This window comes from Solanum stenotomum, chromosome 8, assembly GCF_019186545.1.
Source record: "Solanum stenotomum isolate F172 chromosome 8, ASM1918654v1, whole genome shotgun sequence".
In the NCBI taxonomy this organism is placed as follows: domain Eukaryota; kingdom Viridiplantae; phylum Streptophyta; class Magnoliopsida; order Solanales; family Solanaceae; genus Solanum; species Solanum stenotomum.
The window spans coordinates 7,955,126-7,982,582 of record NC_064289.1 but is presented as its reverse complement, the minus strand read 5'-3'; the positions used below and the strand labels follow the sequence as shown (position 1 = coordinate 7,982,582).

General features: G+C 32.1%; 2 protein-coding genes across 2 annotated transcripts; both read left to right on the top strand.

Moving 5' to 3' along the window:
* The first annotated feature begins 5,948 nt into the window (after window positions 1-5,948).
* LOC125874383 (protein SOB FIVE-LIKE 4-like) lies at window positions 5,949-6,545 on the top strand. Its single transcript, XM_049555263.1, has one exon. The coding sequence runs from the start codon at window positions 6,034-6,036 to the stop codon at window positions 6,508-6,510; it is 477 nt and encodes a 158-aa protein (XP_049411220.1). The 5' UTR covers window positions 5,949-6,033; the 3' UTR covers window positions 6,511-6,545.
* A 14,099-nt stretch (window positions 6,546-20,644) lies between these two features.
* On the top strand, window positions 20,645-27,239 carry LOC125874403 (PHD and RING finger domain-containing protein C126.07c-like). The gene is made up of 3 exons (XM_049555283.1): window positions 20,645-21,096; window positions 25,134-26,481; window positions 26,799-27,239. The coding sequence occupies exons 1-3, from the start codon at window positions 20,722-20,724 to the stop codon at window positions 27,026-27,028; spliced, it is 1,953 nt and encodes a 650-aa protein (XP_049411240.1). The 5' UTR covers window positions 20,645-20,721; the 3' UTR covers window positions 27,029-27,239.
* Window positions 27,240-27,457: the final 218 nt, after the last annotated feature.

Genomic DNA, 27,457 nt, shown 5'->3' with positions numbered 1-27,457 from the left:
GATCTCACTTCCGGAATAATCACTAGATCAGGGATAAAAAACCATCGTGCTTTTAATGCATTCCTATCCATGATGGAACCAAAGAAGATCAGTGAAGCTCTCCAAGATGCAGATTGGATTATGGCTATGGAAGAAGAACTAAATCAGTTTGAAAGGAGTAAAGTTTGGCATTTGGTGCCGAAACCAACAAATAGAACCATAATTGGTACAAAGTGGGTGTTTCAAAACAAGTTAGATGAACATGGTACGATAACAAGAAACAAAGCCAGGCTAGTAGTCCAAGGGTACAATCAAGAAGAAGAGATAAATTATGATGAAACATTCGCACATGTGGCCAGGTTAGAGGCAATCAGATTACTCATTGCATTTGCATCACACATGGAGTTCACCTTGTATCAAATGGATGTAAAAAGTACATTTCTTAATGGTTTACTAAGGGAAGAAGTATTTGTCAAACAACCTCCTGGTTTTGAAAACAATGACTATCCTGACTATGTCTATAAACTTGATAAGGCTCTTTATGGGTTAAAACAAGCTCCAAGGGCATGGTATGATAGGTTGTCAAGGTTTTTCTTAAGCCATAGCTATTCAAGAGGGAAAATTGATAACACTTTTTTTCTCAGAAACAAAGGAAAGGACCTACTAATAGTACAAGTGTATGTATACGACATCATCTTTGGATCCACAAACAAGACTCACACAAATGAATTTGCCAACCTTATGAGCAACGAGTTTGAGATGAGTATGATTGGCGAATTGAACTACTTCCTGGGGCTTCAAATAAAGCAAACACAATCAGGTACCTTTATTCATCTGCAAAAGTATGCCAAAGAACTACTCAAAAGGTTCAACATGGAAGATGCTAAACAAATTGATACCCCAATAGCTACAGCTACAAAATTAGACTTAGAAGGAACAGGTTCTGCTGTAGAACAAAAATTGTATAGAGGCATGATTGGGTCTCTCCTGTACCTTACAGCCAGCAGGGTCGGCTCTTGCCTTTGTAAAATAAGGCTTATGCCTTAGGTCCCCAAATTATTATCAAGAATAAATTATGTGTTAAATTTTTATAGAAAAAATTAATTAATTATGATAAAAAAAATATTATTTTACCCACTTTAACATCTTTTATATTTTGTTAAAAATAAGAATTAATAGTGAAAAGTGTTGAACAAAGTGAATTACAAATTCTTTTTTATTTCTTTTTAAATTTTAGTTTCAAACATTACAACAAGCATATTAAAATGATGTATACCAAGTTATCAACTTCTTGAATCAGATTATGTGGTTCTAACTTTTATCTTTATTTAATATTTGTCAACTTATTACTTATAAAATTATGTTAACAATTCATATAATAATTGCCTCACTAAAAGGATGTTTTCAATGTTGAGTTGATAAAATCTTACCTAAAATCAATAACTGAAAAATAATATTAAATACTAATAATTTTCATCTAAATAGTGTAAGAAAAATAAATTTGAATAAATATGTATACAAAGTTTGTTTATATCTTAGGCCTCAAATTGAAATTTCGCTTTAGGCCCCTAATTACGCTGAGCCGCCCCTGACAACCAGCAGACCAGATATTGTGTTCAGTGTGGGATTATGTGCTCGATTTCAAACTAGTCCCAAAGAATCTCATCTCCAAGCTGTTAAAAGAATTCTCAGATACTTAAAAGGAACCACTGATTTGGGACTATAGTATCCAAAGGGAAGTAACTTCGAATTAGTAGGGTATGCCGATGCAGATTGTGCTGGTTACCTTGCAGACAGAAAGAGTACTACATGTATGACTCACTTTCTTGGTTCATGTTTAATCTCCTGGGGATCAAAGAAACAAAACTCTGTTGCATTATCCACCGCAGAAGTTGAGTATGTGGCAGCAGCTTCGTGTTGTGCTCAATTATTGTGGATTAAAATACAGCTTAGGGACTTTGGGCTTCATGTTAAGTGTGTCCCAATTTTTTGTGATAATACAAGCGCAATAAACATTGCAAAAAATCCTGTCCAACATAAGAGAACAAAACATATAGACATCCGTCATCACTTTCTAAGGGACAATGTAGAAAAGGGACAAATTTCAATGAATTTATGTGCCACTGAACAACAAATTGCAGACATTTTCACAAAAGCATTAGCAAGGGAACACTTTGAAAGGAACAGGTTGGAATTAGGAATGATGAAGATCACCTGAGTATCTCTGCTCACGAGAGTCAACTATGGTACTTAATTAGAAAAGGGGCAAATGCTAACATGTTTTAATACTCATAACGAACTGTAACTAACGAATTCATCATTCTCAGGTAATTAGGAACTCAAGGACTTGGACTTCAAAAATTCATCATCCTACACTAAAAGGTATGTCTACTATACTTATTTAAGTAAGACCAAAATATTAAGACTTGTGCACTGGTACTCGTTCCCGCATTAAATACCTGTCAGCAGGAATTTTTTTAAACCGCCAAAATAAAAATCAATCTGACTCCTCCATCAAATCAACCTATTCCTCTTCTCCAAAAACCCTTCCACTTCCCTGTAATCATTCTCAAACCTTCTTTATTTTTTACTCTTCATCGAAAACCCATTTTCCTTCATTGGTCTCTTCCCTATATTCATCAAACCCTATTTTCAAAACCATGGCATCCCCTTCAAATCTAAACCTTGCCCTTATTCCCTTTGAAAATCCAAAAAACCTCTTTGAATTACCTGTTGTCCTGTTCATTGACCCTTGCGGAATAACTCATCTTACATATCCTCTTATGGAAGAAGCATCAATTCAGGGGGAAAAAAAAAACCCGAGTTTGGGGTCTGATTTAGGAGATGAAACGATAACACTTAGTGAGGGGGAACAAACATCCTCAAAGGAACAAGCATATTCTTCTTGTGACGCCGACAATGATATTCCATTGGTCCAGCTGGTTTCTAAAAGGCTTCGTTCACGACTGCGTCAAAACTCTTGTCGACCCATTGCTATGATTCTTCCAGATGCTCATGCAAGTCTTATTTCTAACCCATCAGTGAGGGCTCCGGTTCGAGTGACTCGATCTATACAGCGTACTCGAGACGCAATGCTTCTTGCTAAGTCGACTAAGATTACTCGCCCGGTGCAAAGTAAGTTTGTTCTACCTTCTAATCCTATAGAGATTGATGATGATGACATTAAACCAAAGAAGAGTAGAAAACGAAAAAGAAATACATCTAAACCGAAAGAATCTGGTCCCAAAGAAATTGTTGAAATTGACTCTGCTAGGGCACAATCTTTTAGGAGAAAAAGTGTGATTCGGGGTAGGGTAATTACTGGATTTGGGGGTGACGAGATGAGTGAATTACTGACACTTGTGCAAGCCCAAGGATGGACTGAACTATTTAGTCAAGGAACCCTTAGGCGTAGAATGGGTAGAGAGGAAACCAGGGAGTTCTACCTTAATGCGACAGGGTCTGATACGTTAATTTCAAGTACTGTTTGTGGTGTTTCGTTCACCCTCAATGCTGAGATTTTATCCTCTATACTCGGGGTACCAAATAATGGATGGGGTCACTACGTTAAGCGAAATTGGCCACCTCTGGAGGGTAACATCTCTGCTCTTGAAATATGTCGCCGATTCTCAAATGATCCTACACTGACTGATTATACCAGAGTTGATAAATGAGCTATGCTACCCTTGCATCGTTTGTTGTTTGATATTGTGCATAAGATAATACTACCTCGAAAGCAAAAAAGGACGGAGGCAAATTGTTTGGATCTTACTCTTATGGAGTTGTTGCTATCTAAGATCCAAATTAACTTACCTGCCCTGATTCTCAGTCATATACATGGTCTATGTGTGTTTGATAAAAAGGAACGTGGACTGGCGTATGGGTTCTGGCTTGGTATGGTGTTTGAACATTTTTGTGTTCCTGTTAGGGAATGGCAGATTCAGACCATCAAGGATGTCTTAGGGGTTGTGAATCATGAAACTATACCTGCTACAAAGAGATGGGCAAATGCACCTATGCAACGGTTGAGAGCCTCGTTGACTGCTAAGACTGAGGAAATTACTGCACTACAGGTTTCTCACTCTGCTGCATTAGATAAGTTGCACATTGATTATGGTCTGAAGTATGATCGATTAGCTGAGGAAAATTCAAGGCTTAAAGAAGAGCTTGCTAAGACTCAGGCTGCGTTGAATACTGAGAGATTATCTAATTCCGATCGTCTGAAGCACCTCTATGAACTGCTAACCAAAGACTTATCTTCCTCGTCCTCTGCTTTACCACCATCTGTCTAAACATCCGCTTAGTGTGCTATGTCTTGTGTTTTGGGTTCTCACTTTCTCAAGTCTTTAGTAGACATTTCTCTTTTTGTGGATAATGGTTTTTGTTTCTGATCTATGATGTAACTAATGACTCAGTTTGGTGTGTTTGTTTTTATAGCTTCTTGTGATGTTATTGCTTCTGGCTTGGATATATCTTCATTTTCAGATTTTTTGCCTAATGTCAAAAGGGGGAAGGAAAGCGTGCATATGGTGTTTACCTGTTCGATGCAAGTGGAAAGAATTTGCCATAGTCAAAAAGGGAGAATTTGTTAAAGCCTCTAAGTTTTGAAGAATGGCAAAGTGAATAGAACAGGTCGTGCATACGTGATACAAAAGTACTTTGTCAAAAACGTATAACAGTAGAAATTCAAGGTTAAGGAAGTTTTCTTAATCAATAAAGAAAACTACATAAAGTAGGAAAACTACTATGTGTAAGGTTTCTGTGAAATAGGTCGAGTACAAATAGGAGTCCAAGTTGAGGTCAACAAGGCTTTGTAGCGGCAAAGACAAAGTTGAGTCGAATAAGGACTTGCTGGAATTCTGATCTATAAATAGAGGGTTATTTTCTTCAGAAAGATTGTGCACTTACATTGAGAGTAATATCAAAACACGATCAAGAGTTGAGAGAGTTTTGATTTTTATTTTTGGGAGTGCTGCGAGTTGAGAGAAAAATTGTACGATTGTAGTCAAGAGTTTTGAATACAATCAAGTGTTTGTGAGTAAGTTTCGTTTGACAAGTTGAATTACTTGAAGAACGTTTGAAGACTAAAACCTGGGGTTTTTTTTGTCTTGGGTAGTTAGGAATTAGAGTTTATAATTCCTTAGATTACATGGCTTTGTAATCGTTGTGTTATTTGAAGGTTTTTAAATAATACAAAGTACTGAGCAAGTTGTTATATGAAATTATTTATTGTTAAGCTTCAAACAAATAAGAACAAGTAGTCATTACATGTTCCTGTATAGAATTCAGGAGGGTAGAATTCCAACACATATGTGCCACCAAACTTTGATTGTACATAAATAGATACTTAAACTTGTATATAGTTGAACAAGTAAATATGTGAGTCCTATGTGGTGTCTAATCTTACATGGCCAATTTGCATCTGTCATGGTATCCTATGTATATTATGCTACATAGGAACATGTATCTACTTGTTCAAATTTATACAAGTTCAACTATTTACTTATGCAAATTCAAGTTGAAGGACATAGAGCTAAGACCAAGTTACATGACATGTTTATACATTATGCTTTTTTCTCTGTAATCCAACTAATTCAAATTCACACAGTATAGTGTAGCCCACCGAAGAAAAAACACTCTCTAACCAGAGTTGCACCATTATCATGACTCGAATCCAAAATATTTAATTAAAAATAGAAGGGTCTCATTCATTCCACTGTGTTTTTTTTTTTTATAAAAACTTGTTTTTCTATGAATATCTTTGACAGCTTCTATCTGTCCCTGTATGTGATGTAAAGTCAGGTGAAATAATGGCTATATGTACATGTTGTCCGGTCCAGGTGTTAAAGAGAGAACAAAAATTAAATACAGGGGTTTGCGGTTGCTTTCAAAAATATTATAAATCTGCCACGTTCTTCTTATTTGTGTGGTGTGAGAGCTGTATTGTATTAATTAAAAAAAAGTGTTCCTTTTGCCTTCATTTTTTACTCTTCTGTTCTGTCTTTTAGCTCATCTAATTATTATTGCTCTGTTTCTTGCGTTTACTCTGTTTCTATGGATTCTAATTCCCAATTCTTTGGAGAAGGTGAAGAATGTAACAGCAGTGAATCTGGATGGACAATGTACATTGGTTCTCCTTCAACTGGTGATGACAATATTGGGGAATTTGATGAATTAGAAGATAGTAATTATAACAAAGAAGGTCCCGTTAATGAAGACGATGAGGATTGTGAGACTGATGATTCAATGGCTTCTGATGCATCTTCAGGACCAATTAGTAATTTTTCAAGAAATGGGAAGAGTGGTGGTGTAGCTACTATGGTTAATTTCAAGAATTCAAAGGAAAAGGGGAAGGAAAAGAATTGCAGTTTTATTAGCAACAAAGCCAAAAGTTCGATGAAGAATGGTTACAAGAATGATGATCAAGATAAGGTGAAAGAGTCTATCATTGCTGCAAAAGGAACTAAAGGTGCATCCAATGGTGGTGGTAATAAGGTTAGGAAAAGTATTTGGATGGGCAAAGGGAAGTAGACATTATAGTCTATTAGTTAACGTTTGACTATAGATTTTTTATCAGATCGAAACTTGAGTTTTAAACATTTTTCAGTTCCCAAAAATTGATTCGCACTAGTGAGAAAACTTACTTCCACTCACAAAACTTTTTCCAAGTAGAATGCAAGTTCAAGAACTCAGATTTTCAAATTTCAACTTCAAAATCTATGGTCAAACGGAAGCTCAAAAGTCTTATTTACTTTAGATAGTATTAGTACTCTTATGTATCTTCCTTTCTTCTTATTTTTGTTAGTGCATTAACATTGTCATCCCACTCATTGTGTCATGGTCTTGTGTTATTAGTAAAATGCTTATAATGACACAAACAGTATTGTGGAAACTATCAATACCTTGAAGGTGAAATTTGAAACAAAATTTCAAAATGAAACTAAAGCTTTGCTAAATGTCATAAATGAATATAAATTTCAAATCACAACTTCAAATTTGACATTCAAATTGCAAGTACAAACATCTCTTTAAGAATTCAGAACATTGTAAATATATTATCCACCGATTTAACTTGGTGCAAAGAAGTTTATACTATCAGGGTGTCGTTTGGTAGGAAGTATTAAGAGAAATAATCCATGTATTATGTATGGTATTATTTAGTACTGTATTATGTTTGGTAGAATTTTAGGCTTATGTATAACTAATCCATCCTACATGGTATTATAGGATGTATTACAATACCTCTCATTTGGAGGTATTAGTAATACATTGGATATAATATCATGGGATAAGCCTATGTAAAGACAAAAATATCCCTCAAATCATTTTGATTATTTTGTTTGTTTTCTTGATTTTTTTTTATATTTGTACTAGTTAATTTATTTAAATAAATTAGCTCATAAAATATTTAGAGAAAGTTGTTTGTTACTAAAGAAATCCAATACAAATCAATGCAATATTTTGAAATTTGATTGTTTAACATTTACTAATTGAAAAGATAAATATAACACCACATGACGTTTGTGATCTTAATTGAATGTATTATTAAATCTATGAAAAAATAAAAATATCCCTCAAATTATTTTCATTATTTTGTTATATATATATATATATCTCAAAAAGTTGAGGTATTTGATCAAAATTTTATGAAGAAAATGACATTAAACATTGAAGAGTAATATGCCACTCGAGTCTGTATCATCCAACAACTCTCTGCAAAATAACCATATGTGTAGAATTGATTATGAACTTCTAAATTAACTAAAATATACTTTATTGGCGAGAACATATCTAATAATCACCTAAAGAATTCCTCCCCACTAACATCTTTAAAAGCCGCATATGTATTTATTAAGATGACAATTATTTATCTTCAAATAATTCAAGTGAAAAAATTGCAAATATGACAACAAAAGTGTTCTTTTCCTATCTAGTTAGAAGGTCATTTAAAAAAAATATTATTTGGTAATTATCTACCTTGACCCAATTTTATAATAAATCAAGGGTATAATTGAAAAGATTTTTTTTTATAGAGTTTTAGTCCAAACACAAGATGAGGTGAGAAACAATGAACCAAACACTTGATAAAAATAAACTCTGCGTTACTAATCCCTGCATTACTAATCTCTGCGTTACTAATCCTTGTGTTATTAAGTTTTGTACCAAACGACCCCTCAATGCATTAACATCTTGTAGATGGTAACTTAGCGTTATTCAGGTTATAATATAAGTGCAAATATCATGATATAGAAGTACTCTTGCGGTGTTCCAATTTATGTTTAACAAGAGTTAATTTGATTTAATTTTAAAATTAATTCAACTCAAATTTTTTGCAAAAAATACTACTCCACTATAAGTTGCACTTAATTTTAAAAGAAAAATGTATACTCCTAGTTGAAAATTGTAGTCCAAAATTTCTTTGAGTACTCTTGGGAAGGGAAAAGGTGATGCATTAACAAAAGCTTATGGTTTAGTTGAACCTTTGCTCAATAATATTCCTTAATATCGAAGCAAGGCATTGACCCAATTGTAATTTACTTCTTCGGTCCCTAATTACTTGTTCACTTTTGATATGACACATCTATTAAAAAATTAATTAATGACATAGTAAGTTTACCATTTTATCCCTATTAATTATGAAATTGATGAATTAAAAACTTAAGATTTTCAAAAAATTTTACATTTTTCAAAGTAATTAATGAGGATATAATCGATAAATTTTTTTTTTTTATCCAATTTTGATTTATCAAAATAAACAAGTAATTAGGAATTAATATAAAAAAGTGAACAAATAATTAGGAACAGAGAGGAGTACTTGACAATTAACATGTTTTACATCAGTAGTTGAAAAGTCTGAGCATCCAACAGACAAGATCTTTGAAAGGTCTTCTTACTAAAGTATAAAGGATTACGTTAAAATCTAGTCAACGGCGCATGCAAAAATAAAGAAAAACAAAGGAGGTCAAATTAAATATTTCATACTATTGGTGGTGAATTCAATTATTGTTATGATATTAATCGAAAGTTAATATAAAAATCTATAAATTTTAAATTATGAATTCTCGTTGAAATAGGTGAATCGACAAGTAATTCAAATAAAAAGAGAAATACAACAAAAAAGAAAAAAATAAATCAATTAATTGACAGTGCTATATTGCATGTGAAATATTGAATGTAAAAGTAAATTCTAAGGCTTTCTCTCAATTCAAGTTACAGCAAAATGCATGCTCCCAACCTGTCAACAGACTGGAAAATAAGGATAAGCCACATAGTATTAACTTCCTCATCTGTAATGGTCACTCAAGTTTAGAGAATTGTTNACAAAGGAGGTCAAATTAAATATTTCATACTATTGGTGGTGAATTCAATTATTGTTATAAATATAAAAATCTATAAATTTTAAATTATGAATTCTCCTTGAAATAGGTGAATCGACAAGTAATTCAAATAAAAAGAGAAATACAACAAAAAAAGAAAAAAATAAATCAATTAATTGACAGTGCTATATTGCATGTGAAATATTGAATGTAAAAGTAAATTCTAAGGGTTTCTCTCAATTCAAGTTACAGCAAAATGCATGCTCCCAACCTGTCAACAGCTGGAAAATAAGGAGAGGCCACATAGTATTAACTTCCTCATCTGCAACAGAGTTAGATAGAGTAAATTCCCTAAATGGTCACTCAAGTTTAGAGAATTGCCTTGAAATATCATTTACGTTTTATTTAGGATCAAAATATCACTCAACTATCACTATTTTCCTTCAAATATACTTACCACTTCAAAGGCCCCACTCTCTCCTACTTGACATGCCATGTCATTGAAGCCTTTTTAAAAAATAATAGATTTATTTAATTCATTAAACTCAATTAACTAAAACAATGATCTTACTATTTTTTAATTACATACATTAGTTTATTGAGAAGAAAATTCATACTTAAAAATCTTTTATCATAATTAACTTTTTATTTTTTATTCTATGAAGAATAGTTTTTTTAAAACTTACTATAATGTCATCAATTTTGAATACTTATAAACACATATATTCAAAAAATATTGATATAAAAATCACTGATGAAAATTAAATTAAAAATAAAAGTTAAATAATAAAATTCTCCTTTTTACCAACTATTTTGTCAACCTTACAAATTTATTTGAATACTTTTATGAAAAAATTACTTAAAATTTTCAAAGAGATTTAAAAAATTCTCAGGTAACAATTGCACACAAAAAAATTCACTGAATTTTGTTTGGTAGAAAAATATGAAGGAATTAGATATATTAAAAGTATTTTTCACGTAATTTATATATTTATTTTGTAGAGGCATAAATTTAATGAATTAAACAGGTCTATTGTTTTTTAAAAAAATGATGATTTAATGGCATGTCATATCAACTTGAATAGAAGGAGACTTTTGAGGCATTTAGTTTTTTTTTTTGGGAAAAAACATTAATAATAATATTATTCACTTTCTATTTTTTTTAAAAAAAGAAATATTGTAAGCATGAATTTCAAAGTACACAATTAATTCTATTGTAATAGTTAATTGACATTTAATATTATTAATTCATTATACAATTTATGATTAATTGATATAAGTTAACATTTATGAGTGATTTGTATACCAATATTTTTATTTGAATATATGTGTTTATAAGTATTCAAAATTGATGACAATATAGTATATTTTAAAACCCTATTTTTTCATAACATAAAAAAATAAAAAAGTTTAATTATGATAAAAGATTCTTTAGTACAAAAATTTCTTCTTAATAAGCATATATATATATTATTTTTTAAATAATAAGATTATTATTTTAGTTAAATGAGTTTGATGAATTAAATAAGTCTATTATTTTAAAAAAAGACTTTAATTACATGGCATGACAACTAGGAGAGAGTAAAGTTTTTAAAATGTTAAGTATATTTGGAGGAAAATAGTGATAGTTGGGTGATATTTTGGTCCTAAGTGAAACATAAATGATATTTCAAGGCAATTTCCCAAACTTGGGTGACCATTTAGAGAATTGACTCGAGTTAGATAGATAGATAGATATATAAGTACCTATAACATTTAGCATATATTTTCTTCTTCTATTTATTTTTATTTGTCCACTTTTGATTTTGTATGCATCTTAAGAAATAATAATTAATATAAATATTGATTGAGGTATAGTTTTAGCTCTTTAAAATAATTTCGAAAATAAATAATTAATGTTAAGAGTAAAATAAGAAAAAGATACATATTTATATTTACTTGATAAGTTAAAAGTAACAAGTAAAAGTGGAAATCTATTTTTTAAAGTATTGAACAAATAAAAATAAACTGAGAAAACTGCTTTTCACAAAATACATTAATGATTTATTTTCATTTTCTAACAACTTTTAGCGGTTCAAGCTAATAACCGGCCTTAAAGTAAAAATAAAAATAAATTGGAGGTTTTAAACTTTTTTTTATATATATTTAAAGTTTATTCTTCTAGTTTTTTAAGATGCAAAATTGTTAATATATTCAAAATTATTTTTGAGATGCAAAGTTATTTCTTATTTTAATGAAAAAAGTTTACGTTTTCTATAAATAATAGTCCATTCGTTCTAATATTTTGTCTGATTTTAATTTGACACGTAAAAAAGTAAGGAAGATTTTTGAATCTTGTGATCTTAAGCTAAATTATATATATATATATATCTTCTAATCTTGTGGTCTTAAACATGTGATGGAAAGTTAAATTTAAAATTTGACAAACAAGAAAAAAAATATTCTTTAATGTTTTAAAACGAACTAAGAAAGAAAGACAAATAAATAGAAAGACATAGTAGTAATTTTTTTTTTTTAAAAAAACTAATAACAATTATATTATTACAGAAAGATGAGGTCCCCTAAATTTTGGGGCCTGAGACGTATGCCTCAATTTTAAAGGCATTGAACCACCCGATTTTTATCCAACACATGCAATATCTAATCTAAAAAAACTAATTTTATCCCTCAAAAGTGTTTTTGGTCACTTGATATATCACTCAAAAGCTACTTAAATTTAGATAATTTGGATTTGTGCCTAATTTATATCTCAAAAAATAATTTGAAGATATGATGATAGTTCAAACCTTATAAGAAACTCAATATTTCATTCATTCAGATATGTATATTCAATTTAAAATATACACTATTATATATATATATATATATATATATACACACTAGACATAGATGTCCGTGCACACACGGGCCAAACATATATAAGGTGATATCTGTGACAAATATTGGTAGGGCGACAAGTAGTAAAAGATTGTTAATATATAGAAATTACATTTGTGATTGCACTTTCTATGTGTGTTTACATTATGCTATTTACATATTTGTAAAAATGGCAAAACAGACGATGGATGTGCAGCGTAGTAAGAATGGAATATGGTTATGTACCTTGCTAAAACATCGGGCGTTATTATACAGCTTGTTGTGCAACATTATTTCAGCTTTTCGGAGTGCATGGGCAAAAAGATAAGACGTTTCTGCAAAAGGAAATGTGAAAATAGGAACGAAAGATTATTATTTTAGTAATGTTGCAGTAAGCAACTCAAACAAAAAACAGAAATTACCAGTTAGAGACGTGATATGTTCACTATGAGCTTGTGCAGTTGGTAGCAAAAATTATGGGGTAGTTCGACAAAGCTTAAACACATGCTCTTTTTGAACTAATCATCTTCAGCTTCTACGTAGTAGCTCGAACTTGAAAGAAATAAGTTGAATTGAAGGGTATAAAATAATTTAGAATAAACAGATGGCAATAATCCTAATAAACATATTTATAAAAGCTTTGGTTACCATTAAGAAAGTTCGGAGAAATGGAGTACTGTAATATATATATTGTTTTGTTCTTTGATAGAAACAGGTAAGTAGTGTCAATTTCTGTTAGCAAGGAAATCATAATTGTAATAACAATTCATTTTTGACTTCGCTAACTTAAGCATGCACGTATCTTTTATATTGCGGAGGCAATCCAAATGTAGCTTGAAGTTTTTACTATAAGGAGAAGAGAAGTAAAATGTGGGTAGGGAAATAATTAAGAGACTGGCAGAGCAAAGAATTAAGTTGAGCGAAAATAGAGGCCGACACTTGCAAAATTGTAGGAAGTTGAACACACTTGAGTACAATAATCACAACTACACGGACGGAAACCTGAAAGAGAGAGCAGTGTAGTTTAGATAATTAATTATAGAAGGCTTTAACAACAAAAATGTTAAGAATTGTGTACATTTAAAAATACTACTTTATGTTCTAATTATGCGACACATTAGAAGTAATTTACTTATATCATCTTCTTATAATTAGCAGTAACTTAATTTTAGAGTTTCTCATTTTATACGTTAAAAAAAAAAATTATAGTCTAGGATTTTTTTTTAGACTGCATATTTCAAAAGTCTTTCTTTCTTAAATTTGAGGCCAAAACGACTTTCAAAAACAGAGTAGCTGTTAGAAAGCNTTTAGTAATGTTGCAGTAAGCAACTCAAACAAAAAACAGAAATTACCAGTTAGAGACGTGATATGTTCACTATGAGCTTGTGCAGTTGGTAGCAAAAATTATGGGGTAGTTCGACAAAGCTTAAACACATACTCTTTTTGAACTAATCATCTTCAGCTTCTACGTAGTAGCTCGGACTTGAAAGAAATAAGTTGAATTGAAGGGTATAAAATAATTTAGAATAAAGAGATGGCAATAATCCTAATAAACATATTTATAAAAGCTTTGGTTACCATTAAGAAAGTTCGGAGAAATGGAGTACTGTAATATATATATTGTTTTGTTCTTTGATAGAAACAGGTAAGTAGTGTCAATTTCTGTTAGCAAGGAAATCATAATTTTAATAACTAGTCTAGGATTTTTTGTAGACCGCAGATTTCAAAAGTCTATCTTTCTTAAATTTGAGGCCAAAACGACTTTCGAAAACACAGTAGCTGTTAGCAAGCTATTATGGAACATATATAGCGGAAAAGATAGGTTGTGAGTTAAATACGTAGCTACTATATCAAAGACAGGAATATAGTGGTACAAATTAAAGGATATGGAGGTGTCTAAAAGTTGCTGGAGTATTGGAGATTGAACTTGTTAGCATAGAAAAATACTCAACTAATAAGATATATGTAGCAAGGAAGGGTAAATTCCAGTGGACTAAATAGAAGTTTATAGTCGGAATGGCAGGATTGAGAAGGCTACGTACACACCAAGGATAGACTCGTGAGCTGGGGTGTGGTGTCTTAGATGAGTATGAATGGTTCATCTGTCGTATCAAGCGCAGATTTCTATTTAAAATTGGATGCAACAATTAGTTCTGGTTGATCAGCCAACTTTAAGAGCTAAAATCTCTATTGTGTGAAGTTGTTCAACTAAGCTTAACAACTAATGAACAACCAATGTTTAAGTAGAGTTCAGTATACAGAACTTGTGCTTCTTTTATACGATACTATCATCATGTTATTGATTTTAATCAACAAAATTCAATGTCATTAGTCTTCCAAAGTTGTTTCACAGGTATCCTATTGTTATTTTTAATTCGTATATCTTCATTGTAAGTTGTTCATGTCTCAAGAAGATTGTGTAGAAGCTGAGCTTTTCCTATAGCGGTTAAGGGTAGAAAGAATATGTACGTGCAGTAGGTTGTGTTAAATTCTACCAATAGAACAAACGGTCCTAACTTTACATATATAAACGTCAACTGGAATCCTTTTCGTAGAAGCAAGAGACTAATTTGCTGTTGACTGATGTTCTTAGGTGAGGTTACAACTACATCGTTACTGTATGTTTCGAGATCATTCTCAGTTTTTCAAAATTCCGAATCTTTCTAAAGAAATCAGAAACACGGATGAGATACCTCATTTTTTTGGGCTCTCAATATTCATACAACCATTTTCCCCCTAATTTCAATTCTTCTTTGAATCAAACTTCATCAGCTCATATAAAACTAAACCTATATGAAAAATAGAAACTAAAAACACAATCAAGGAGAAAGTTAAGATAATAACAAAGTGACATGCATGATTAATCATTTTATTTGCGACTACTGTTTGAAGGTTGATGATCATTTTACATTTTATTACTTGTAGTAGAAAGTAATGTAATATTCAAATTTGCATCACAGTATAATAGTCCGTCTAGTCGAGATTTTAAAATCAGGTTATTCTGATTATTTTTGTCAAAACTGTTTTCGGTGAGAAACAATTTGTATCTAATTAATTTACTTTAAAAGTACCTCCAAATATTTTCCAAGTTTCTGAAAAACAATTTTTTGCTACTTCCCCAAAAGCTCGGTTAATGCCTCACTTTTTAAAAATAAGTACTTTGGCCTTCTAAATATAATCAGGGGCGGAGCTAGCCTAACCCCTTTCGGAGGAAAATATGACTATTTATACATAGATAAAATTAATTTTTATGTATATATATAGTAGATGTCGAACCCTCTTTGATTAGTTTGTGTGTTTACTTCTTCAGATTTTGAATCCTTAATTATAAATCCTAGCTCCACCACGGGCTATAATACACCAGTTGCAATGTTGTCTTCTTTTCATTGTGTCCTGGGACAAAAAAAAAAACAATGAAATAAGTGATTTCTTTTCATCTGTCTAAATGTCAATAGACAAAGTTATCTGAAAACTGTTTTGGTAGGGGATAGCACTTTGAGTACACTGATAAATGATCATTGCATACCAACATAAGTTGTGGTGCACTGGTGGGACTGCTTCACCCTTAACCAGAGGTCTCGGGTTTGAGCCATGGGTATGGAGAAAATCCTGTTGGGGGCGCCACCCAACAGGATTTTGCATGCAAACAGATCCGAACACGATTAGAGAGAGTTGCTCAAATAATAAATACTCTTCACATCCAACTCTAAGATTGTGAATTCGAGTGAGCATGTTACTCCAAAAAACAAAACATACACAAACACTGTTGTATTGTTATTACTAGACATTGGAGCCCGTGCTAGCACGGGCCCAATATATATTACTCTTTCTCTATTAATTTATGTGATTATAGATGAAATTTGGAGAGTCGTCTTAATTTTTAAATATTTAAATTTGTTCGTTAACGCAATTTATATTAATGTTAATGTCATTTTTAAATAATATTTGTTATTTTCTCTATTTAACTTTATGCGACATTGACATAATTTTGAAAGTCAACCTAATGTTTTATACGTCTTCTAAATATCTTAAGTTTGTTCATTATTGTGATTTATAGTATCGTTTATGTGATTTTAAAATACTATATGGCATCTTTCTCTTTTCCAATTTATGTGACACTAATAGAATTTGAAAGCCAAACATTCTTTTTATATATCTTTTAAATATTTGAAGATGCTAATTATTATTTATAGTATCTCTTACGTAATTTTCAAATAATATATATTATTTTCTTTTGTCCCAATTTATGTGGTACAAATAAAATTTCAAGAGTTGGGCAAATTATTTTTTAATATATTTTCGAAAATATTTCAAGATATTAGTTATTGAGATTTATAGTACTTTTTAAATCATTTTCAAATAATACATATTTTATTATTTGTTCCAATTTATGTGACGCTGATAAAATTCTATAAGTCAAATAATTTTTTTAATATTTTTTTATTATTGTGATTTATAATAATTTTACATAATTTTAAAATGTACAAAAACTCATCAAACAAGACAATGAATTAAAACGATGGAACCACGGAGTAACTAAAATGACCCTACATGCCAAAGCATGCATATTGACCTACTCACAAAATGAAATAATATTTTGATACATTTTATATATAACTTTATTTAAATTATAAAATTTAATTATTATTTTCTATTTTTTTAAGCTAGTGTTAAATCCAAATTAGGAGGGGGGACAACATATGAAATACTCCATAATAATTTACTTACAAATTAACAAAGAACCAATTAGAAGAAGAAGAACGGATGTTTCAGCGGCAATATCTGTGAAATGCTAAGTGAGAATCTGGTGATGTCTGATGAGCTAAGCAAAGGAGAATATGGTCAAGTCCATCTAATATCTATATTGCTGCTACAGTGAGATAACTTTTCAGCCAATAATATTGTTTCAATTCTACGTGAATTACTGAAACACCCTCCAAAGTGCCAAAGCAGGCATGTTGAAACTGCCTCTTCTAATATATAGAAAAAATAAAATTACTCCCTTGATGTTCCATGATTATCGCAGTATAGGGAGATTTTAACACAGAATCATTTAATCTCAGCCTTTCTTTTTTTGCGAGCTAAAATGGTTATTGATACTCCTCTTATACTTGGAGTATGTTTCAATCATATAGGATTTGGTTTACCAATATCCAACTTTTGTAATAGTTCTTTGTGATGAAATAAAAAAGTTACAAAAAAAAAAAAGTAGAGCAGTGAGTCATTTGATTGACTATTTTCTTTTCAATTTGGGTTTTTGTTTTGTTTCATGTGGCTATGTTTAAAAAAAGGCAAACAAGTCTTCTCTTTTTCGAAAACCCAGAAATTGTTTACAGCCCCACCCACTCTGCGGGGCCAAAACCCAAAATTGGAAGACATCCCAAGTAGAATCCCAAAACTCTCACTATAGTAGCTTTCATTTTCCGTACAATCCAGGGTACACTTCCACAGAAAATAACAATTTTCGCCATCAAATATTATTGTCACGTCTTTAGTCTTCAACTAAACACACATATCATACCTAACAACTTGCTCACATTTTTACAATGACATGACGGGTCATCACAATAATTCACATAATACCACCAAGCTCGAGTTTCCACAATCCTTGAGCTACATATTTTAAAAAAATAATTCAAAATCAACCATTATATATAATAATAAAAAGTGGAAGACCGAGCCCTCGTGTTGTGGACTTGTTTGTTAGTAAATACTAAATCCTAAACTTATGTTATCAATTAGTAGCATGATATATAAAATTGAGTGAATCTAGGCAATTTTACCACTTGCCCATGTTCTTCTCCTTCTCCCTCCTTTTACCAATGTCATTGACCCACCCAAAATTATCTGGTTGAAATGGATTGAGCTAATAAATTAACGGTTCAATAATCAATCCAAATTAAATAAATTAGATAGGTTATAATTTCACGAGCTAATTTTGTCATCTGTGTACACTATTAATTAAATGAATGTATAGACATTTATAAACCTGTTTTGCTTTTACGCAAACTAAGGTTGAATGCATGACAGAAGATAGGATGGAAAACAGTTGTATCTGCCATTCCACTCTCTTTAATTTACCAAATTAAACAAATATATACTGGGATTTCCAAATTAAATGCTTTAGTTAGCTGAAAATGAAATTATCAAAAGCAATTGAAGAATGTGAAAAGACAGTCAAGTTTATTTAAGGAGAATATTGAAAATGTTAATCAAACTTAAATGTTATATTAATTAGGTTCATGTGTCTTTAAGTTATCCTATTTGTATTATGTAATAAGTAAGTATATATGACTTTTTATGTTATGATCAATCGGAACAAAATTCATAGTGGAATATATATAGTATATATATGTGGGAATGCATTTTTAATTAATAATTGTGAGTCTATACTCTATACAACTGTTTCTTGGTACCAATAAATAAAAATGGTCTTCTTAATGTTTTGTTTTACATAAGTTTTCTATAGTAATTAATGTACGTTATGTTTATCTCCAATTTTTTAATTAAAAAAAAAGTGAGTTGTTGTTGTGAACCGAAGATTTGACTAAGTTTTTGACCTTAGTCTTTTTCTATAAATATAATCCTAGTAATTCTTTCTATGTGCTTCCCCTCCCTTTTTGAAAACAAAAGACTAAGAGGTGAAAAATGTTGTCCTTAAAAGTTATGCTTGTTCTTGTTTTTATTTTAGTATCCATAAAAGATACTACAATTGCTCATACTACTACTCATGACCAAGGTACATTACACTTTTAATTTATTTTCCCCCCTTAGCTTCTATAGGTGTACATAGTTTCTATACATTTAAAATGTTCCTTTCTTGAGAAATCTCATGAATAATATATCGTACATTAATTTATACACTATGGTTCTGCAGTTAAAGAAAAGATTGTAATTGTTGATGAAGCTGGAAACGGCATTGATCACAAGGTAGGAAGGAACCATCTTATAATATCATGACCTTGTTGTTTTTCTCCTTTAATTTACTATAATTTCTCGCCTTACTTTTCCACATTGGCGAAATCAGAAATTACATTATATGTATAAAAAAATATATTTTTCTGACATATATATGTATGCAGTATAAGTTAGGAATGAGGTATGCGTATATAGTACATCCTTGATCCTACCCTTCTCAGACTGAAATGTTATTGTACATAGTATAATATTTTTTGACAAAGGATGTTCGACTAACTATCTTTCCATGCTCTATCATTACTTTTTTAAATAAGAGTTTGAAAAAACTTAATTAAGGGGTTGTATAATTTGCAGGAAGTTAATGATGGTCATTATGTTCCAGCATCTATTAAAGTAGAAGTAATTGGCAGAGGCAGAAAAGAAATGAAAGGCAATAGAGCAAGTTTAATGGATTTCACTGCTGCTGATTATCATGTGGCAACAACACACCCTCCAAGGAATAACTAACCTTAATTATACACAACTCTTCAAACTATATATTAATTATGAATATAATGATCTTGTAATAAAAGAATTATATATATACTTGTATGCATCCAATGGAAATATCTAGCAAAGGTATAAAAGAATTTACATATTTTCATGTGCTAGAGTATATATATATGCACTAACAATTGCACTTAAATTTCTTTTTTTGGGTCCTTTAATTTCTTATTGTACTAAAGATGATGATGTTAATTAGTACATATTATAGTTTTTCCTCCTATCTCACCAAGGATGTGTTTTCAAACGTGACTCAAACTTTTAGTCTATCGTTTACAGATTAATAATGAAGATGTTCAATCACTTCAACAAGTCTCACATGTCGTTTGTAGTTTTGATTCGTTAACCTTTTCTTATGCTACAAATACTAATTCTTATTCCGATTGAAAGTTCGGAACAAATTAATATATCTCTAAGTGATGATATAGCAAAGGATGTGCAATCACTTTTTTTTAAAATCACATGAAAGGCAAAAAAATTGGTTAAAAAAATAACTAAGTAATAGAGGATAAATGACTTTTTTGGGACAAGTTTCTACGAAAAATAAATAGAATTATGTATTGTTGTAGTGTCAGTGTTAATAGATACAACTCTTAGCATAAATGTGGATTTTCTTTTGCCTTTTATTTCAAATGCAGCAATACTACTCATTCCGTCTCGAAATAGTTATCATATTTCACTTCTTGAGAGTTTATGCAATTCACTTTTAGAGCTAAATTGGATTAGATTAACTCAATATTTTAAAATTAAAATAAAAATATTCAAAAATCACATGAAAAATACTATAAATTGCAATTCTTCGATTGTGGTGAAAATATATATCTTCAAATATTAGTCAAAATTTACATAATTTGGCTCTTATGGCAAATATTGTAGGACAATGAAATTTCCTTAAAATATTGGGCAAAATTATATAGTTTGTATTTTGGGCTTGGGCTTCTTGTGCATGTTTACTTAGATTTGAGTCCATGGGCCCAAAGTTTTGCTACATCATGTGCAAAGGATCATTTTATCTGTATTTTTCTTGTTAATGGTGAAGAAAACAACTAACGACGGGAACAATTCCGGCAATTCCAATACTCCGGCTATCTAGAATTTCTTCTCAGAGATGGCGTCCGACGAGGAACGTACCGGAGCTACGGAAATGTATCCAAGCAAACGTGTCAAAACCCTAACCCTGGGTTCACCTGAATCTTCCCCGTCCTCATCCGACAAAGGCAAATCGAAGCTTGAACTTTCGGATTCAGAGACGGAATCGAATTGCTGTGGAATTTGCTTGACTGAAACTGGACATGGAACAACAATTATCAGAGGTGTTATAGATTGTTGCGACCATTACTTCTGCTTTGTATGTATCATAGAGTGGTCTAAAGTTGAGTCCAGATGCCCCATGTGTAAACGCCGGTTCTCCATCATCCGCCGCCCCCCTAGACCTCCCATTTTCCCTTCCGAACGCGTTGTCAATGTTCCTGTCCGCGATCAGGTTCGTTACTCTGACTTTGTCTTGAATTTCTGTTGGATTTGATGAATGTTGAGTGCTGAATTTGCTCTATTTGAGATTTTTTTACATGATTGAGGATTTCCCAATTCTGCAAATAGTGATAACTACTGTGAGCTCAAGTTTATACACTCATTTATGTAGTAAAACCATTCAGTCTCATGTCAATCTATGTTTAAATTAAACTGAAATCTGTCACAGTAATGCTGATGATTATAGTCAACAGAGGAGGATTCAGGATTTTGGAAGCATCGGGTGCCACATAGCTTTGAACAGTAACATCTCTGNACACTCATTTATGTAGTAAAACCATTCAGTCTCATGTCAATCTATGTTTAAATTAAACTGAAATCTGTCACAGTATGCTGATGATTATAGTCAACAGAGGAGGATTCAGGATTTTGGAAGCTTCGGGTGCCACATAGCTTTGAACAGTAACATCTCTGTTTAAATTTAACTAAAATCTGTCTCAGTAATGCTGATGATTATTGTCAACATAAGAGGATTCAGGATTTTGGAAGCTTCGGGTGCCACGTGGCTTTGAACAGTAACATATGTAGCATAATATTCACAAAGGAAGACTATACTTAATATTTATTAGCAAACTTTTACACAAGATTTAGGCTTGGATAGTTGGTTTAGTCAAGGTTTTAGCTAGAAGAGGTCTAGGTTCTGTTCTTCTTATTTCTTATCCACATTTAATTTTTTAATAAATTCGCTACAAAAGGATGTCCGCCTGATAAAAAAAAGTTAAAGTAAATTCACCCAACAGGGTTCGAACTTGCATCCCCAAAGTGGTAATCTTGAACTTTAACCACCGGCACCATGAGGCTCATTGTTTCTTTGGGTCCCATGGTTAATATTTTTACATTTCCTTATATATATATATATACAGAATTTCAACCGAAACATTCGGCACCCCCTCCATTCTTCATAGATCCTCCACTGATAGTCGATAGGTGTATTACATCTAAAGATAAAAAGGAAACGATAGGCAGGCTTGCATCAGGATAAATATAGAGTCCTTTTTAAGGAGGTAATAAGGCTCATTTTTACTGATTTTCAACTCAGAAATTGGCAAAGTATTTCTATCTTAGTTATACTATGTAATTTAGTAATTTGATGAAAAGCTTATGTCCATGTGCTGTATAAAAGCTATCCACTTGGTCTATTGTGATTTCATCATCCTGCATTTACACCTTTATATCTCGTAAGTTATCAAACTGGTGTTTACACATTAGGATTCATAATAAATTCTGACCAATTTATCTTTAGCCAGCAGTCTATCAGAAACAGTGACTCCTCTTAGTGATCTACTATCTTTAGTGCATTGATGGAGAAGTTATGAAGTTCTCACTGCACTCTGAATAATATTTTTTTACTAGATTCATCTTAATTCTTCAAAGGTTTGGATTGGAAGACCATTCTTGTTGTTTCCACTTTTTGTGTTTCATACTTGTTCTTCTTACAAGTTTCACATCACGTGCATTGCATGTGTATGCCGAGTGATATAAAATAATATCAATAGTCAATACAAATCGTTGTATGATGACTTGTTTGTGAGGTCAAGATATTTGGACATTCTCTATACCTACTAAAATGAATGATCAATTTAATTAGATCCATGTGATTTTTTATTTTTTTTTACTTATTTTGATTTTATGACCTCCACCTTTATTAACAGGGTGGTTATAAAATTAGCTTGCTTCATTAAGAAAAAACATATCTCAACAAAAAGTCATGATCAAAAGATTTTCTCTATACGGCACTCGCTAAAATGAGCAAGATTAGGCACTTCAAACTTGAAAATTTTGTAATTTTTGAAATCAAGAACCAATATCTAATAGTACTAAATAAGACTAAGAAGTGTCACACACACTAAAAAGATATATTCATCAAAGTGTCGGCAGTTTCTAGTCATCTTTTACAGGTGCATGAATCAATAAAGTTAGTTCATTCATTTTAAGGTATGCCAAAAAATTACCTATATAATGGCAAATTTCTATATATTTGTCCAGCAATAAACATACTATATGCTAGGATATTCTTTCCAAAGCATCAGATGATATGTAATAAAACAAAAGCTTAAAATTAAAATTAGAAGGAATAAAGATAATAGTAATTGTAAAGATATGACATCTGGGCCCAACTCAATCCCAAAAGTTAGCTCATGAGGGGAGGTTTGTCCAAGTTCATATAAGGAGACCAATTTCCCATCCCTCTACCGATGTGGGACTTCTTAACACTCCCCCGCACACCCAGACCTCAACTGGAGTTTGAACACTTACGAATGGGGGCCCAACATCGGTGAACAACAAAAATTGATATGGGTTCGATCCTGATACCATGTAAAGATATGAAACCTAGACCTAACTTAACCTCCAAAAGCTAGCTCATGAGGGGAGGTTTGTCCAAGTCCATATAAGGAAACCAATATTCCATCCCTTTATCGATGTGGGACTTCTTAACAGTGATATTCAGAAATATATCAACGTGGTGCAACCCAAAATTAATGATGATAAAGAAAGAAAAGATATCAAACCCGTTAAACCGATGGAACAAAGAAAGGCTGGACGAAATATGAACCCGATCATACCTGAAGACTACACCAATATGTGTGATGCTCACAACGGTACCAGAGGTCTATGTATTAGCTTCTGGACTAGCATGCATATGATACTGTTACCAAATAACTCGAAAATTTTAAACTTATCAAACACAAGACAAGAAACCTACAAATACTAAAATGGAATCACCATAGCTTGTACGTAAACCTCTAGAATAATAGTTAGCTCTATCTTAGAAACTTTTTTCATTGAAGCAAATTTCTATGTGCATATTAAGTTACTATTCAACCAATAAATAGCAATTCCTTATCCCCTCGGGCTCAACCTTCTCCAACATATGCATGTGCTTCTAGTAGGCATATGTAAATTCCGATTTAACTGATAAATCAAATTGAAAAAGTATTATTGATTTGTTGATATTGGTTGTTGGTTTAACGGTTCATAATTCTACTCATCTATCGATTAGTTTAACTGATCTTTGAGTTTTCTTAATGATTTAACTTGTAACACAATAAGATCTATCAAATTTAATTGGTAGTCGAAAAAGTCTCTGATTCTTTCTTGTGAAGACCGTTTCTCCTTCTCATTTCATCAAACTCACAACATCTTTTTTTCATGATCAATGCATTTAGTAAATATTTTCATAAAAAAAATACAAAGAAGAAGTTACTGCCTCACTTTGAAATAAGCTTATCGGTAAAACTATTAACCGAACTGTAACAACCGTTTGATTAACCGGAACCCAATAATCCATTTCTTATTGGTTCGATTATCATTTTAGCATATTTACAAACCGATAACTGATAACATTCAAAATTGAAATTGAACCAACCAATAAAGAGTCGTAGATTTTAGTGATAAGTCAGTCAAAACAACTAAACAGGCGATTACGCTAGACAAGTAGACATGATTCAAGTCAAATTAGATGTAAACAGTACATGATTGAACACTAAATAGATGTTTTATAAATAGCCTCGCATTCAAAGATTATGAAGATCTGTTGGTTCTTGTATAAAAAGCAGTCAACCAAGAAAAAGAGGAGATAAAGGGACACTAATATATGTATCAATGTATTTGCTAGAAGTTAAGTGTATACGTGAAATGCCTTAATTTAAGATAAGAAACCTTTTTTTTATTATTACCAATTTAGAAATTGGCAAGATAATGATAATTACAATTCTATGTACCCAAAGATAAACCAGATGATCATAAACGGTGGCAACTCTTTGTAACAGCTGTTTATGTTTATTTGTATTAAATAGAATATTTAGGTTTATAGTAAGGGCATTTCTGTGATTTAAATTTTAAGTTAGGGGCTTCCTGCTTTTAATATAATATAGATATAGATATAGATATAGTTGTATATTTTAAAGATTTACATGGTTTATGGTAGGGTAGAGTAGGTATAATCTCTTGACCGTCTCTCGTGTATTACTGATGAAAGTGCTTATGCAGGTCTATCATTGCCATGGAAATGCAACAACTGGACCACGGGATCTGTATGCAGAAGTGCAATGTAACGTGTGCCACAGCACGGCCGATGATGTTCTCCTGCTGTTGTGCGATCTTTGTGACACTGCTTATCATACTTATTGTGTTGGCCTTGGTGCTACTGTTCCTGAGGGTGATTGGTTTTGTGCAGACTGCGCTCTTCTGAAGGCTGAACAGGCCCAGAGTGAGATCAAAACTGATTGCTATACCCAAACTAGTTTCAGTGAACCCCAATCAGCAGAATCAGCAAGACAAGTATCTATATATGATATTGTACGAGAGTCTTATGTTGATGGTGTCGAGAGCGCTCCAAATGGTGCTTTGGATGCTTCCGACAGTTCATCTCGTATTGAATCTAGAAGGCAAAGTACTCCTCGAAGCAGCTCAATTAGGTTAGGTTCTGTAGGAAATAATGGTGTTGCAGGACGCGCCAATAAGTTCAATGCCAGAACACTGGGGCATTGCCGCAATGTCCATGATAGGATACGCATATTGCGTGAACATTGGAATGGTTTTCAAAGTGGATCCTTGAGGTTTCCTTCTAGCAAAGTGAGTAATGCTAGTAGTGCTAAACTAAAACCAGTGCGTGGCAGCAGTTCTGGTGAACGGCCTTTAGTATCTTGCTCGAGTCAACCAAGGACTTCTCAGCCTTCCAATCAAAATAGACCTGACAGTAAAGGGTCAACAGAGGTGGAGAAGGCGTGGAAAATGATGAATATGGCTAAGGCAATAGAACAAAATAGTGTCGGGAACAAAAGTTCTGTTCAGGCCTCAAAACACTCAGTTCAGAAGAATACTAGCTACAAAGAAGCGAGTGAATCTAGCTCAAGGTCTATCTCACTAAAGATTGAACAGCATCGACCTACGTATATTCAAAATGTTGGTCCAGGTAGTCATTCCGAGAGTGATGTTTGTAAGTTGGACATTAGATCAAAAGGTGCTTCAGGTGTATATAATGGTTCTTCAATGTCATGCAGACCATTATATAGTGAACTTGTATCTTCGAAGGAGTCTCAGACTTCACTTCAGCCATATGTCTGTGATGCGAACAATGGACAACCACGGAAGAATAAGTCATGTGCTGGTTCCACACATTTGAGTTCTTCTATCAGGTTGACATCAATTTCTACTACTGTAGGTCATGAGAAAGAGATCAGTTCTTCCTCGAATAGCAATGTGAATCCTCAGGAGAAACTGAAGGTCGAAAAGAGTGGCACTAAGAGAAGGGTTGAGGTGAAATCTGATGCTAAGACTGAGATCCAATCTCTTGTGAAGCTCAACCTGAAAATCCTGTGCAGAGATAAAAAGCTCGGTACGTCTTTTACTTTGGCCTGTAGTTTGCTGATGCATGTATCACTTCATTGCATTTTAATAGCATGATGCATCTAGTCAGAGTTGGTTATTCTTTCTTCTACAGTTCTACTTGTATAACTACATATCTAAAGCAAATGGGACTATATACAAATTTGACAATGTATTCATACGCCTATAATACTTCAATCATCGATAGCACTTTAGTACACGGAATCATCAGTCTTGTAATCTGTATGACCAAAAACAAAAATGTTACCGTATGATATTTTAATTCTTGACTCTATATATGATTTTCATCGACTTTCATGTGTGCAGAAGTTGACACATTTAAGCAAGTTGCAAGACTGGCTACTCATTCCATCTTAGCTGCTTGTGGTCTGGAGCACAAAACACATGGTGTTTCTTCCCTTCCAGAATGCGTGTGTGTCCACAGCGAGGAAGATAAGGAACTCAGGAGATCTACTCTAATGCCTAAATCGTGCCAAGAATGTTTCTTCTTATTTGTGAAGAATGTGGTGAATACTATACTGCTAGACAAGAGATGACAGGATTGGTAGTTTGCAACACCATTAGACATTTGCCTATACTTCTTTATAGGTAATTATACCATAGATAAATTAGTTCAGGGGAGATATTTATCATTTTAGTGGGCTATTCAGTGTTCTGTAGACATTTTGTAAAACATAACTATACCTGTTATGTTTGGTAAATGGCAAACTCTTATTTTGATAATTATGAAATCTTATTTTGTATATATATATATATGAATTTTTCTCTATTAAGCTTGTCACTTGACATCTTCATTTTTGCTGCAACATAATAAATCCAAGGATTCGAGGTTGAGCAAACTTGAAAAAATATCTTGTTTCGTTGTTCGTCAGTGACCACCACATCATCGAGGTACAAACTTTTCAAGGCATTCCAAATGACAAATATGTCTAGTCCGTGCTATGATATCTACCCTTTTGATTTTA

What these genes read in the sequence shown, in the direction of transcription:
- LOC125874403 (XM_049555283.1), top strand. Translation starts at nt 20,722, where the DNA reads ATGGCGTCCGACGAGGAACGTACCGGAGCTACGGAAATGTATCCAAGC. An exon ending in ATGTTCCTGTCCGCGATCAG is followed by an intron (nt 21,097 to 25,133) that starts GTTCGTTACTCT and finishes GTGCTTATGCAG; the next exon opens with GTCTATCATTGCCATGGAAA. An exon ending in GTGCAGAGATAAAAAGCTCG is followed by an intron (nt 26,482 to 26,798) that starts GTACGTCTTTTA and finishes TCATGTGTGCAG; the next exon opens with AAGTTGACACATTTAAGCAA.
- LOC125874383 (XM_049555263.1), top strand. Translation starts at nt 6,034, where the DNA reads ATGGATTCTAATTCCCAATTCTTTGGAGAAGGTGAAGAATGTAACAGC.